The sequence below is a fragment of the Bos mutus genome, chromosome 16 (genome assembly GCF_027580195.1).
Source record: "Bos mutus isolate GX-2022 chromosome 16, NWIPB_WYAK_1.1, whole genome shotgun sequence".
Lineage (NCBI taxonomy): Eukaryota > Metazoa > Chordata > Mammalia > Artiodactyla > Bovidae > Bos > Bos mutus.
Window position 1 is genome coordinate 47,873,131 of NC_091632.1, and position 13,877 is coordinate 47,887,007.

Genomic DNA, 13,877 nt, shown 5'->3' on the forward strand with positions numbered 1-13,877 from the left:
AATGCCCTCCAGCATGGATTGGGAAACCACACTGAACACATAACTGAGCTTGAACTTCTCAGAGATGCTACTGAAGTGCAGAACAGGGAAAGGGCATGCATTCAGGGAGAAGGGGAGTAAGGCATTGGGGTCTTTGTTTACATTATCTCATCATTCCAAACAATAAACCCGAGTGATAGATATTAATGTGCCAATTCTTTCGATGAGAAAACCAAGACCCAGAGAATTGTCTAAAGTCAACCAGTAATTAAATAATGGAACCATCATTTAACATGGATTTATCTAGAAACAAAGTAAAATGCTCTGAATCTCCTAGTGTCCCTAAATCTAAATTAAATATTCTTGTTTCTGAGAACAGAGTTTAAATATATTGAAATTCATTCTTACTTTTGATCTTTATTTATTACGTTAATTTAGAAAAGCCTCTATTAGTATTCCTTATCATACACTAATGTACATAAATTTAGCCCTTTATTTCTCAAATAGTTTCACAAATGCAATGTCTTTTTGGCCTGCTACATTCCCATGAGGAAGATAGGCACAGTTTATGGTGGAAGTTATATGCCCAGTTTATAACAAAGAATAAGAGTCAGAAGAATTAAAAGAGATTTGTGCAGCACAGCTGTGTACCATGAAGTGGCATGCTGGCATCACCCTCCTAAGTCAGTGTTGTTTCCCTAGACAGTAATGTATCTAAAAGAATCTGTTGACATCAAAGGTGGTGGGACACAATGAAAAAAAAAAGATAAAATGGAATCAGGAGAGAAAGATTCAAGGCATTCAACAGTAGTTCACTAAAATTCTCCAAGCCACAGTTTCCTTATCTGTAAAATAAAAAGAATTATGTGATCCCAACTCATTTCTTAGAATTGCCTTTATAAAACATAATAGCACTGGCATATGTTCTTAGAATCTGTGAAGTAGTTTCATATTTTATCTCACTTTATCCTTCTTATTAATGTTATTAATTCTTTAAGACAAAGTAGGTCATCGATTTATACAAGTAATAAAGGGAAAGAATTAAGTAAACCAGCAGTCTGAGTATATTACTGCAGTTTAAATTATTATACTTTTAAGGCCTACCCGAACACAGCTGGAATTTCCTGGCTGTTCAAGGTAGCCTTGAATCTTCAAACCAAAAAAAAAAAAAAAAAATCCAAAACAGTGCAGACAACAGATACTCTCACCACCCTGAGAAAGGAGAATGTTAGGGTAAAGGGGAAAAAGTTATAAATTTAAATAACACTTCATATATTTTGAGTAAAAATGATCACACACAGAAAAATCTCTTCTTCCCTGAGGGAAGCTGAGAACAGTCAAACGTGCAGTGATATTATTTTCTCTTTCTGTTGTCAGAGGAGATTCAGCCTTTGAAATATGTGCAGCAAGACTGCAGATTTCAGTTTCATGATTAATGAACCAAATTACGTTTTATTTCTTAAATGTGTGGAGGATTCATCCTGTGGTCTTCCCTCGAACTTGAGGATTAGAGCAGCTGAGCAGCACATCTGGTTGTAGGCAAAGCGCTCTGGGTGGTTCTCCTTTTCCCCTCCTTTAGAACTAGGCAATGTGGGAAACTGCAGAAACTTTTATTGGGCAAGTGTGGTTTTTAGTCCTCAAAAATGATGATTACTCTCCCTGTTCCCCCTTTCTCATGAGAAGGAAGAAGGTGAATTATTTAGCTCTATCGAATAATAATTTTAAAATTTTGTTCCATATGATGTTTTATCACTTGCTAATACTTACCCTAAAGAAAATATTTGCACTCATCAGGCAAATATTTCAACATAAACTTGCCTGGGAATGATTTTTACACAGATTTCATAATAACAATTTATATTTTCTCTGCAATTATCACTTTAAGTAAGGGCTGGGGGACTGCCGACTTTCATATCTGGATAAATGCATTATCTTTGATTTTGCTAAGTGCTTCTTTCTCTGTCAAAACACACTACTGTGTGCTGGGATAGGTCATTATCCAGCTTGATCATCATTCTGCAGGGTACAGAAAAATATCGTTTTCCTCCTCCTTTTTCTACAAAAACATGTATGAGTCTCAAAACATTTCATAAAAGAAAGTTAAGATCCAGGGATCTACAATAATAGAAAATTTTCAGTCCCTTAAGATATTTTCTCTGCAATTTGCTTTGTGGCACTTTTCCTCACTAAATCATGTAAAAACAAATTTTTTTGTTTTTTTGTTTGGAGCTCTCCAACTGTGGTCTCGGAATGTCCTTTAGGTATTATGCAGGCTTTTCCAATTTCTAAAGGAGACATGTGCTCATGTCTAGGGAAGGTTCCCAGCTAGAACAAGCAGAAAAGAAAAAGAAACTGTTTACTCAGAAGGTCTTTACTGCTGGAAATGTACCCACTGGAACTTGAGAACGCTGGGAAATAGCTGTGATGTCACAGCTCTCATCATCTTTGGAGAGCTTTTGTTTGTTGTTTGTGTGTTTGTTTAACTTTTCGGTGAGAGCAAGTGGGTTCAGTGTGTGTGTGTTTTCTTAATTTGGGTGAAACACAATCTTTGAAAAATTTTTTTTTTAAATTGGCCATCAAGAATGTTAATACAAGCTTTGTGCAAAAGATAAAAAGAAATACTTTAATATTAAACTGTTACCTGCGTCTACCTCAGGGTGGTGAAATATAAGTGACCTGATTTTCCCGCTAAAACTTTTTAATGTAAAATAATACATTTTCTAAAATGAGCCTGTATCACACTTAGGTATTATTCATATTTTAAAAATTACTTGCAACAAAGATTTCATAAACAGAAGGGCCACTCAATGCTTCCAATGGATGCAGGGAGACCCAATAAGTTAGGAAGCTGGCTTAGAGAGCAAATGAGATATTTTAGAGATTTTAAAAGAGATGAATTCAAATGAGAAGAGAAATTTGTCGACATTTAGAGTAGGATTGAACAGAGGCTTGAAGGAAGGAGTCAAGGATGAGTCCAAAGTTTCTGAGTATTGCAACCACATGTTTTGATACAGGAAAATAGGAAAAGCTATCAGAGGATAAGATTGGGAAAATGAGCTCACTGATGCCATGTTTTGGTTGTTTTGAAGTTGAAGCATTTGAGTTGTTCAAATGGAAATGTCTAGGTAGCTGCATACACAAATCTGCAGCTCCAAGGGGGGCCTTAAAGATATATCCTGGGAGTCATTTGTATATAGATGGTTACTAAAATGGTGAGCCTAGGGGAGATCTCTGGAAAAGGAAATGGCAACCCACTCCAATATTCTTGTCTGGAAAACGCCAGAGGAGCCTGGCGGGCTACAGTCCATGGGGTTGCAGAGAGTCGGACACAACTGAGCAACTAAGCATGCAACACAGAGGAGATCGCTAAAGCCTTTAAAGGGTTTAGAGCGTGAAGAGGAGGGGAGGGGACCTAGTTCTTACATTAGGTTGGCAAGGGGATCCACTAAACTTGGGGAGCTCACTCTATGACAATAAACATTTACTGAGCACAGGCGAGAGTTTGCCACCTGGCCCAGCGGTATATGACTGTTATAATCCAGCATTTAGGGAAGCAGCACAGGTAGAAAATTGAAAGAAAAGTCACAATGTACATAATTATTTAGTGTCACCTCCCAGTCTGGATTAATGGTGATGTGTGTCAGTGCCCAGTTATAAAGATTTAGATTCAATGCCTATTTCTACTGGAATGCTCAACTTCACATATTTATGAGCTACTTGTAAAAGAAACAGACTAGTAACCAGTTCCCCAAACCTCAGTCCCCATGAAGTCTCTAACTAGGCCATTACAAAATGAATTGTTAGAGAGGACAAATATGAGAAAATGCCTGGTACATTATTGATCAAAAGTCCTCACCTTTTCTAAGGATTCTAGATTTAAGAGGCTTCTGGATCCCTGGGTTGGAAATATCCCCTGGAGAAGGGCATGGCAAAACACTCCAGTATTCTCGCCTGGAGAATTCCATGGACAGAGAGGCCTGGTGGGCTACAGTCCATGGAGTCACAAAGAGTCGAACACAACTGAAGTGACTTAGCATGTGGCCTCCTGGCACCAGTTTTTTCTGCAGCACACAGGTTGTGGATAGCCAGTTGGGGTACAGGGAATGAATTCAAAGAAAAGGATGATGGATAAGCTCAGAAGGGCAGGACACTGTCTCCCTACCATTCACCAGGCCCAAGCCAATTCTACTAAACCCTTTGTAGACTAGCATGACTTGGTGTGGATAAATACAATGGAAACTTGAGAAAACATGGTTCTCTGTATATATCCAAAGTGCTGGCTAGGCCCTTCACTTTGCCCATAGTCAAGCTGATTGAACTTAGCATATTCTGGCTCAAATTTTTATTGAGTTGGGCCCCTTGGCCTTTAAGTTTTATATCTCAATTGTCTTTGAAAAGATTTGGCCTCCCCATATGTATTCAGAGCACTGGAAGAGCACCCATCTGCTTTTATGCTTATTTGTAAAACTACACAGAACTTCCAGCCCTGTGAGGTCCTTTAAAACATAATGACATGGCTGATGGTGAGAAATTAAGTGAATGAGGTAAATGTTCTTACGCTCAGACAAACGTTTGTGGGAAAGCAATTTCCCTTCCAGTTCTGGCCTCATGCTTCTGTTTCTAGTGAATACCCAAGCTCAAGATTATCTTGGAAAGTACGTATTAACCACCATGGATGCTAAGAAGACAAAATATTCATTCTGCCACTTTGTTTTTCCCAGCTTTGACTTGTCCTATTGACCCTCCAAGGTCAAAGAGTGAGAAATAAACCAAGAGAGAAGTAGAAAAATCCCAAGACTTGCTAAAGGTATATCCTCATCTTTCCCGTAAGTCTCTTGAAACCCTTGCCCCAAAAGGAAGGATCAGTGGAGGCCAGGAGTTAGATTCAGGGGTTGGAAATGCCCAAGTTGCATGCACACATAAGACAGTGGGGGCAGCTACTGTTCTTTCTTGAGGGGAAAAGGAACTCTAAGGTGGCCAAAGCTCAGCCCTATCTAAGGATTCCAGGTACTATGAGGGTTTCTGTGGCCATTTTGCAGTGTCTCACTGATACGGCTAGCTCCCTGTCTCTCAAATCTGCCCCTCTTTCTGTAAATACTTGGAGTTCATCTACAGAAAAGTCTCACCCACGTCCACAGGGACAAACCTTCTCCTTCTCCATGGGACCCAGGCGTCAGCCCAATCACCCACTTATCCAAGGTCATCTAGTCCCACTCTCCTTCTGCCTCTTCCTGCTAACCCTGGAATCCTCACCATTTTCATTGCAAAGAAGTTGTTTCCGTTAAAACGCATGTGGAGCATACAGTTCAGCAGTCCCTGAAGTGACTGCACGCTAGTGATATCTCCCATCTCTTGCTACTTGTGTAGAGGGGTCTTCTCTCTACAGTATTTCTCTCTCTCCTGCTGGCACCCAAGAGTTTTTGAAGGCGGGGGTTAAGTTCCAGCCCTGACCTGGGAGGAATGCGCCCCCTTTCGGCGAGAGGAAGCAAGGAAAGGAGCTTCTAGGAAGGCTCGAGAGACCGATTTAGCTGAGAGCTGCGCCCCAGCGCCCTTGGAATTGGAAGGACAAGGGTTGAGGTGGGACGGGGCGGGGGATTGCATCTTTGTCCAGACCAGCAGAGATGGACAACTTTAAAATCTAAAATACTATGGTTCTATTTATCTTCGCTGATTTACTGAATTAATTTTCCCTTACTCTTTATTTCTTCCGCCACATCGCCTGCAACCCACCCGGCAAAAAGAGTCAGAGTCTGCAGTTCTGGCCAGTGCGATCGCCATTCCTGCATGAAAGTTTCACTACAGTCTCTCATCCGCTTGTTAAGAACATCGCTTGCAAATAACTCCATGAAAGTAGACAAAACAGGAACCAGAGAAGCTGTCCCTGTCTTTTCTCATAACTCGGGTCCTGGGGATTCAAGTTAATACACATTTTTTCAAACGTATTTCTCCTTTGGAGCTGAGTCTGGGGAAAACCAATAATGGTAAAAAGGAGGCCCAAAGTTCTTAAGAATTAGAGCTCCCTCATTACCGTGGTGCAGCAAAGCAACTGGGCCATCCGGTGCTCCAAGGACCCAAAGACAGCATTCTGGTCCCAACTCAGACCTACATAAATTCCTGCATTTGAGAGCTTCAGGGGGAGCAGCGGAATCCTTGACTCTGCTTGTCCTCAGACTCGTCTGAGAAGCCACTTGTGTTTGTGATTGATTTGTTCTGACATGTTTTCTTTATTTTCTTTCATAAAATTTCCCTAACTCACCACCACTTGTGCCTTTGTTCCCCTTCCCCTCCCCTAAAGTGGCTATTGCCCCTATAATCGGCTTCCCAAATATTTTTTCATCAAGAAAAGTGGTTCCAGGACAAGTGAAATGTAGTGGGATTTTTTTCTTTCTTTCTTTTGGTCTTAAACCTAAAATTGATAGCCCATAATTCTCTGTACGACTGCTTCCTTCAGGCTGCCTCACTAAATTGGACAAATGACGACGCCAAGAATCTAATATTCAGACCACGGTGGAGACTCCTTGCTCAAAAATTTTCATACGTGAAAAGCAAACCCTCTGACCGCTAAACACCGATGACTGTCCCTCAGACATCCCGGCCTTGTATCTCCGCATTTATTGATTTTATAACAAACAGCATTCAGAGAAAAGGAGGTCGTGGTGGTTTGTTGATACCATTATTTACTGTTTGAGATGGTTGGTTTTTAATTGAGTGTTTTTAACCTGCTCATCAAACTATTTGATTTTACAAGAATCCAAAATCTTGTGTATAATAATAATGCTGTTGACATGTGCATCTTCTTTGAATTTTTTAAAAGTTAGGGGGTACCAAATCTATGGGACTGGCACTCGCCCCACCTTAAATTAAAACCCCAATTAGAAAGAAAGAAAAAGAAAAAAAAAAACAAAAACCCGTCCAATCAGATTACAATCGTGCGCAATCACAGGTAGTTCTGTAAATGTTTGGACACCAAGTGGCAACTGGGAATTGGACCTTTACCGAATTTTTTCCTGTAAATGTCGGGATCCCTAGCTCGGAGGAAAGATCTGAGGATCCTGTTGGTTGAACTTACAAATCACTTGTATGGAGGATGCTGAACCTCCGTTTTTGTTCCTCGGAAGGATTGTCACCCCCTCCCCCCAAAGCTCTTCCACCCTCTGCAAAGAAAAATATGAGCACAATGCAAGCCTTATCTCCTTTTCTACAAATCCACTCCCCCATTCCTAAAATGTGTACTTCTTATGGCTTTTACTGACCCATCTCTACTAAAGGGTAAAAAATAAATACATATTCTGAGAGTCATTAAAAGTGCGCACCTCCAGGAACGGGAGGCACGCGAGGTTCGCACGCACAGGCGCGCACACATTTGCAACTTCCTTGTACCCGAGGCCCTGGCGCTTGCTCGGGCAAAGGACTGGGGTTTTCCGGGAGCTACAGGTCTGTTTAGACGGTTTGCCCTACTAAAGAGAGGGAACAGGTAAACAAGAGAGGGGAGAGGAACTGTAAAAGGAACACATCTTTTAAAGGAAAAATCAAATTGGTCTAGAGATCCTCATCGTTGAAAATCTATAGATGTTATTTAAAAGTGAAAAAATGTAATGTTCTCGGAGGTGGCTACTGGCCAAAGCAACGTTCAAAATTCGTATCTGAGGGGATCTGAGCCGGTGAAGTAGAAACATAATTTTGGCTCTGAAATTGCTGAGGTATTTTTTCGCAAGGGGCGGGAGAGGGGTGACTCTTGCTGATTTGGAGATGATTTATTTACCCGTGTCGTAAAATCTAAAATGACGCCCCTGGGAAGACGAAGGAACTGCAGGGACCCGTGTGACCTGTTGCTGCCCGCCCGACGCCCCTAGTTCTGAACTGAGCTTGCCGGGGGAAGGTTAAGGTCGCCAAGCAAAAAAGCAGGGTTGCATGACGCCCAAGGTGAGAGAAAGGCGCTCCGGAGTCTCGCCAGGGCCTCCTCAGCGAAATGTACGATAGAGCCAGTGACTCACTGACTTCTAAAATTGGGGGATCTGGAGCCCCGGGGAATATTAGCAGCCGGGGCCTCGGATTTTAGAGGCTCACCTCCCCGACGCTTCAAACTCCAAGCGCCCTTCGCTCCAAAGCGGGAGGAAGTCACTAGACTGTCAGTTTCTTCGAAATATTGAGGCCATTCAGCCCCTTGCTCCTGCATGTGAGATAAACAAGATTCACCACATCTTTTCTGGACTTGACATTCGACGCTGGGGACTCAGTGACCTCCCTTGATCCTGGATTTCACTGCCTCCTCTAAAGAGTAAAAAATATTTCCAGGCTACGCTTAAAACGGTCTATTTCGTTGACTCCCCCTTGAATCGAGATCACTGAGGCCCAAATTCAGAGTGGCGGCACCGGCTCCAGGTTCCCGGGGTGTTGCCGCAGATTTCTGGTGCCATAGGTGTTGCAAATACAGAGACTCCGGAGGGGACCGATGTTTCGATGTGAATTCCAACAGGGAAGCAAGCGCCCGGTGCTCTCCAGGGCGCTTCCCTGGCCTTGAAGAGCCGGCAGAAATGGGCCCCCGGGAGTGCGGCAGGCGGGTTGGGCGGGTGATTCCTTCGCGCCGCGTTTACACCTCTCCCTTTGTGACAAATCGATTTCCCCGCGCCGCTGCTCTGTATTTGCCTCGCACAGCGGCCCGGGGCCCAGCTGCTCCGGGCGCACACTTAGCACCGCCTTGTGAATGCGTGCGTGTGCGCGCGCGTGTCTAATTGACTTTCCGTCTACCTTTTTATGACTACATGTGTTTCCAACAAAAGGTCTTATTAGGACAATCTGGTTTCACTAATTTAGAGGTTGGGAACGTGGAAGGCAGGCGCTTTTTTAAGAGTTTGCAGAAGTTCAGATTAAGAAATGACAGCGGGATGCACCGTCCTCCTAGGGGTAGTTCTGCCTATTTTTATGCCCTGTTCCTCTTTCCTCTCCCTGACTACCTCTGTTGTACCGCCAACCCACCCTTCACACGCCACATTCCCCCATTAGCCACTGGATTTCTGACGATGTTAAAGAACCGTTTCTTAAATCACTGAAAGTGTTTGAACCCAGAAGTTTGAGAAATTTACTAGGTTGGGAATATCAGTAAAAGGAGAAAGAAATACTTCAACAGAGAGGAAAGTGGAGTGAATAAAAAGGGGGGAAACAGACTTGTGGTGTGGCCTGCAGGGGATCAGTGGGAAGCCTTCACTTTGGACAGTGCTTGGCTCCTCTTTGCTAAGATGGGTCCAGTTTGTAATTGGAAAATCTGCAAAATTAATAATCTAACATTGCAAGTGTAAATACAGTCTGTTTTACTTATTTGAGTTGAATAGAAACTTTAGGGAGGACGTGTTTCTATATAGCTCTGAGAAGAAAAGGGGTCTTTGAAATGTTCCCCATCTCTCCAAAGGAGATTATGGTTTCTCACTTGAGTAGACACCCAGCATGCTGCAAAAAGTGCCTGACTCTTGGTGCCATCCTCTGTCCCTTGCAGCTGGCAAGCCTAGCTCTTGCCCTCTGCCTGGAGACTCTTCTCTGATTCACAGTCTGAGCCTCACTGTCCATGGCAAACTGAAAGCCCAGTAGCCCTCCACCAGTCCTGACTTCTGGGTAACTGTGACAGCTTCCTTGGCATCTCCTGGTTGGGGCCCAAGACTAAGGACAAAGGTCCTCCTGAACACTTGCAACCACTCAACTTACCAGACCCTCTTATTCTCACCCCAGAGATAGGGAAGGAGGTTGAGGAAACACGGCTTCTAAAAGCAACTACCCATTTGTTAGAAGGATGGGCCCTGGTCATCCCCAGAAAGCAAGGCCTATGGCGGTGTTTGGGTGTGTGTGTGATTTTGGCTACTTCCCCAGATGTCCAAAAGTTCATCCCCATCACTTCGTACTGCATTCTGTGGCCTCCTGCTGGAACTGTTTGTCTACCATTCTTCTTCAAGCACGCTTTCCCCCAGAATCTGTTTCCTTTTCTGGGTCGTTCCTTACTCCTAGAAACTCTGTGATGTACTCAAGTATCAAGTGGGCAGGTTTCCACAGGTCTCATCCCTTTTCCTCAGGACAGACCGTCCCCGACTTCTCCTGCTGCCCTTTGCCTGTCCCCTAGCGAACTAGCGCCCCACAGTTGCCACGTGCTCAGCCCAGCCTCAGGCCTGGGTCTAGAAGAAGCCATCCCTGAGTCACCTCCCCACGCCAGCCTGCAGCCTCACCTCAGATTAGGGGTGATTCCTAGCTGGTCTCTTCAACCCAGCCTTGCTGGATACCCACTAGGAGGCCACCGTGGACCCAAACTCTCCTCTCTTTGCATCCACATAAAGTCAAAAGACAGGAACGATCATCATCCCTCCAGCTCTGGCCTGTGTGGACCCTGGGCTTGCTCTGGCCACCTACCTGGGCCTGCTTTACACAGCCCTCTGCTTGCTCTTGGGACAAAGCAACTCTGGCTGGTCTCCCTCAATGCACCCTGACCTTCTGTGCTGCAGTTTCTTCACAACCTTGATTTCTGTTGTGGCTCCAGCCTTCTTTGAATAATGGTAAATGCTGTGATTAATAATTAGCTGTGAAGCTGAGTGATAGGCACGTGAAAATTCAGAATACTGTTCTCCCTACTCTTTGCTTCCCTGATAGCTCAGTTGGTAAAATATTCCCTAGTAAAGTGTTTAAATATTATTTCACAGTGCATTTTCTTGAGCTACAAGTGCCTACACCATCTATTAACTTGCTCCCTGCCTGTGCCACCAGCGAGCAGCTCCCCAGAAGGTGCCAATAACCTCAACAAGGACACCTCTGCACCTAGCCATTATCCAGGACTTGGGGACACCCGGTCTTCATTCCTCAGTTTTTCCCTAGAGCCTGGCCAGGTCAGATCCCCCATCACCCTCTGCCCATGCCCACAGTAGGGTGGATGGGCCCTAGTTTGCTTCTGGCTAAAATACTGAGGGAAGCCCAGGCCTGGACCAGGGATGCAGGGCGACGGGCAGGCGGCCTGCGGTAGGGATGGGCTCTCCCTGCGGCCTGTTTCAGCGCTGCTCTCCCACCACTTTGCACAGGACTTGCTTCCAGCTGTTTCTAAATCCTGTTTGCTTTGCTATGTGTTTTCCAAGAGTCTGACCTTGGCACTGTTATTTGAAAACCATAGATTGCCAGTGGGTTCCCCGGTTCCACAGCCTCTGAGTTCCAAGACAAAAGAGCAGTCAGCAAATAATAGAATGGAAAGGGATCAGCCTCATTTAAATACTTTCAGCCAAGTTCTGACTCTTGCAACCCTGAGGAGGAAATATCCAACCCCATTTCACCTGGGATAAGCCATGTGACAGGTCTGTTACAGACTCTTCTAGAACGTATGGATATACCTGAAGTCACGTTTTATAAGGCACAGCTAGTAACAAGGCGAGAGTTCCTTGGGGACGTGATAGCAATCAAGGAGAGTGCCAAAAGGAGACTCTACATGGACTTTTCTGGAAATCTTAGAGCTATTAGGGAGAGTTCTTCCAATGTAACACCGGGCTTGGCATTGGAGCCCGGGCCTCCGTCGCGCATCTCTCCTGTGTGGGACCATGCGGGGCAGCGGCTCGGGTTTCACCCCTAAAGGACCCTCCCTTTGCTTCGTCTGAGTTTTCCCTTGTCATTCAGGCCTTTCATTCTACCGAGAGTCTTAAACCCTTAGGCAGGTGTCGGCTACATTCCTAAACAGAGAGCGGATACAGCGTTCGAGCTGGGCGCTCCAGGGCCGCCCCTCTGGCACCTCCGGCCTTCGGAGCCCGCGCGCGCTGCGCCGCGGAAGCAGCGCGGGTCTAGCTCGCTTTACGCGGTGCCCTCCGCCTCTTCGGTCCCTTCCGCCCTCCAACCCGCTTATGCCAGCCAGGAGAAGCCCTTCGGACCCGACTCAGCATCCTTAACCCGATGTCTTCTCAAACAGGGCGGGCTCCCAGAGTTTGCACCGATTTGGGACCCTTTTCCTGCCCAGCCCTTTCGACCGGCTGGAGAGAAGATCCGCCAGCCGCGCTCGTCCGGGACGGAGAGGCAGCGCAGCCGGCTTCTGCGAGAGTCCGCGGCGGGCAGTGTCCCCGACCCCAGCCGGGGCCTCGGAGCCTCCCTCAGGCGTCCGCCCGGGCTCGTTCCTCAGCGGAGCCCTCCTCTTCCCTCCGTCTGTGATCGGCCCTTCCTCTGGCCACTGCCACCAACCTCTCCTCTTTCCGGACTTTCTCCCTCCGGCGCCCGGCGAGCTCCAGCCACCCAGCCCGGACGCCCCCGCCCCCGATCCGGGATACACAAACACACACACACACACACCCCGCGGGCACGCGCCCCCTCACTCACTGTCCTGTTGCGGGGTGTCGCTGCCGCTGGTGAGTCCCGGCGACTCCAGTAGGCTCCGGCCCGCCTCGCCCACGCTCTCGTCCGCCTGCGCCGCCACCATGTCCCCCGCTTCCTCCAGGTCTAGCAGGTGACTGACGGAGAAGTTCTTTTTAGCCTGCAGGGTGTCGAGGTTGCTCGGGCTGTCCAAGCGGCCGCCCAGCGCCGGTTGCCGCTCCAGAACGTGCCCGTAGCTGGAGGTCATGGTCTTCCCCTCCGATCCCACCCACCCCCCTTTCCCGCTCGAATCAACACCAAACGCTGTGGGCGCGAGGGGGGAGAGGAGCCGAGTGGGGCAGAGAGAGGGGGGGAGTGGAGAGAGAGAGGGAGAGAGAGAGAGAAGGAGGGGAAGAACAAAAAAAAAAAAAAGTGGAAAGAGGGCGGGGGACCCCCTTCTGTAAGAGCAGAGAGTTCTGCACCAGCAGCTTTCGACAGCCTCGGTTGCTTTCCTGAGGCCAAGTCCGGCGCGGTCCAAAGAGATAATCCACACCAAAAAATAAAATGAAAAGTCACCCTATGTTCAAGTCAGGAGAGAAAAAAAAAAAAAAAATCCCTTCCAGCTCTCCAAAAGCGTCCACACGCACGCACTAAAAATAATAATAAGGGGGAGAGGAAAGGAGAGGCCAGCAGGGCGGGGGAGTTAGGCAAACAGAAGAAGAGAAGAAGAAGGGGTGGGAGAGAAGAATCAAAGTGGATTTTTTTTTTTTTTTAAGGTTAAAAAAGTTATTCCCAGGCAAGAGTTCAAGCACCAACAGAAGAAGGCTTGTTCCAGCTTTAAAACATCTTCAAGAAAACGTGTTCCCCCTCTCTGCACTCCTGTGGATTCTCAGGAGTGACTAAAGTTTCAGGAGGAGAGGGTGATGTCTTGCAGATGTATTGGAGAGCAGGAGTCTCACTTTACTTTTCGTAAGGAGGGGGAAAAAAAGCGGGGGGCTCCAAGAGTCCGAAGGAGGGTGGTAGTGGGCTTCCCCCGTTCCCTTCGCTTTCTCCCCCTCTTCTCGCTGAGCTCCCTTTTCCTTCTCAGTTGGATCAAGAAGCTCTCTGGCACTTCAAAAGGCACAAACTGGCATGCAGAGGAGGCTTTGTAGGGAATACAAGAAAATTGGAGACCCCTGGGAGGGCAGATCTCGACTTAATAGGAGCCTGTAATTACGTGGCAAAGCCTTTGTGCGGTGCCTGACGGTTTACAGACCCCCTTTCTCCATCACAATCTCCTTCTTCCTCCTTTCCCCCGGACCAGAAAACAGTCTGATTAAGAAAACCCCCTTTGCCAACTTCTGAGCAAGAGAGAAAGAGAGAGGGAGGGAGCGAGAGAGGGAGAGAGGGAGGAGGGGGAGAAGAGGGAGGGAAAAGAAAGGAAGAGAGCCCCTTTGGATTTTTTAAGTAAAGGTCTAATTATCATTCCCATGCAATAGTATCACGGGGAGAAAAGACAAACTGAAACCCACATTCACTTCAAACGGGCTGATTATTTTGCTTCGGCATTAACTCCTCCAGATTTAAGATCCTGTTGGAAAATCTCATTTGCATGTTTTGATAACAGC

The 13,877-nt window shown here is 46.2% G+C and overlaps 1 protein-coding gene across 3 annotated transcripts in view; it reads right to left on the reverse strand.

Moving 5' to 3' along the window:
• Nucleotides 1-13,609, reverse strand: part of PRRX1 (paired related homeobox 1) — an 86,322-nt gene extending 72,713 nt beyond the window's left edge. Inside the window, exon 1 of one of the 3 annotated variants that reach the window (XM_070385312.1) lies at nt 12,298-13,601. In XM_070385312.1, the coding sequence (XP_070241413.1) occupies nt 12,298-12,538 (241 nt within the window). In that variant the 5' untranslated portion in view covers nt 12,539-13,601. Of the gene's footprint in view, nt 1-12,297 lie in introns of all 3 variants that reach the window. The other 2 variants (XM_005902391.3, XM_005902392.2) reach the window with 2 other exon arrangements.
• Between the last annotated feature and the right edge of the window lie 268 nt (nt 13,610-13,877).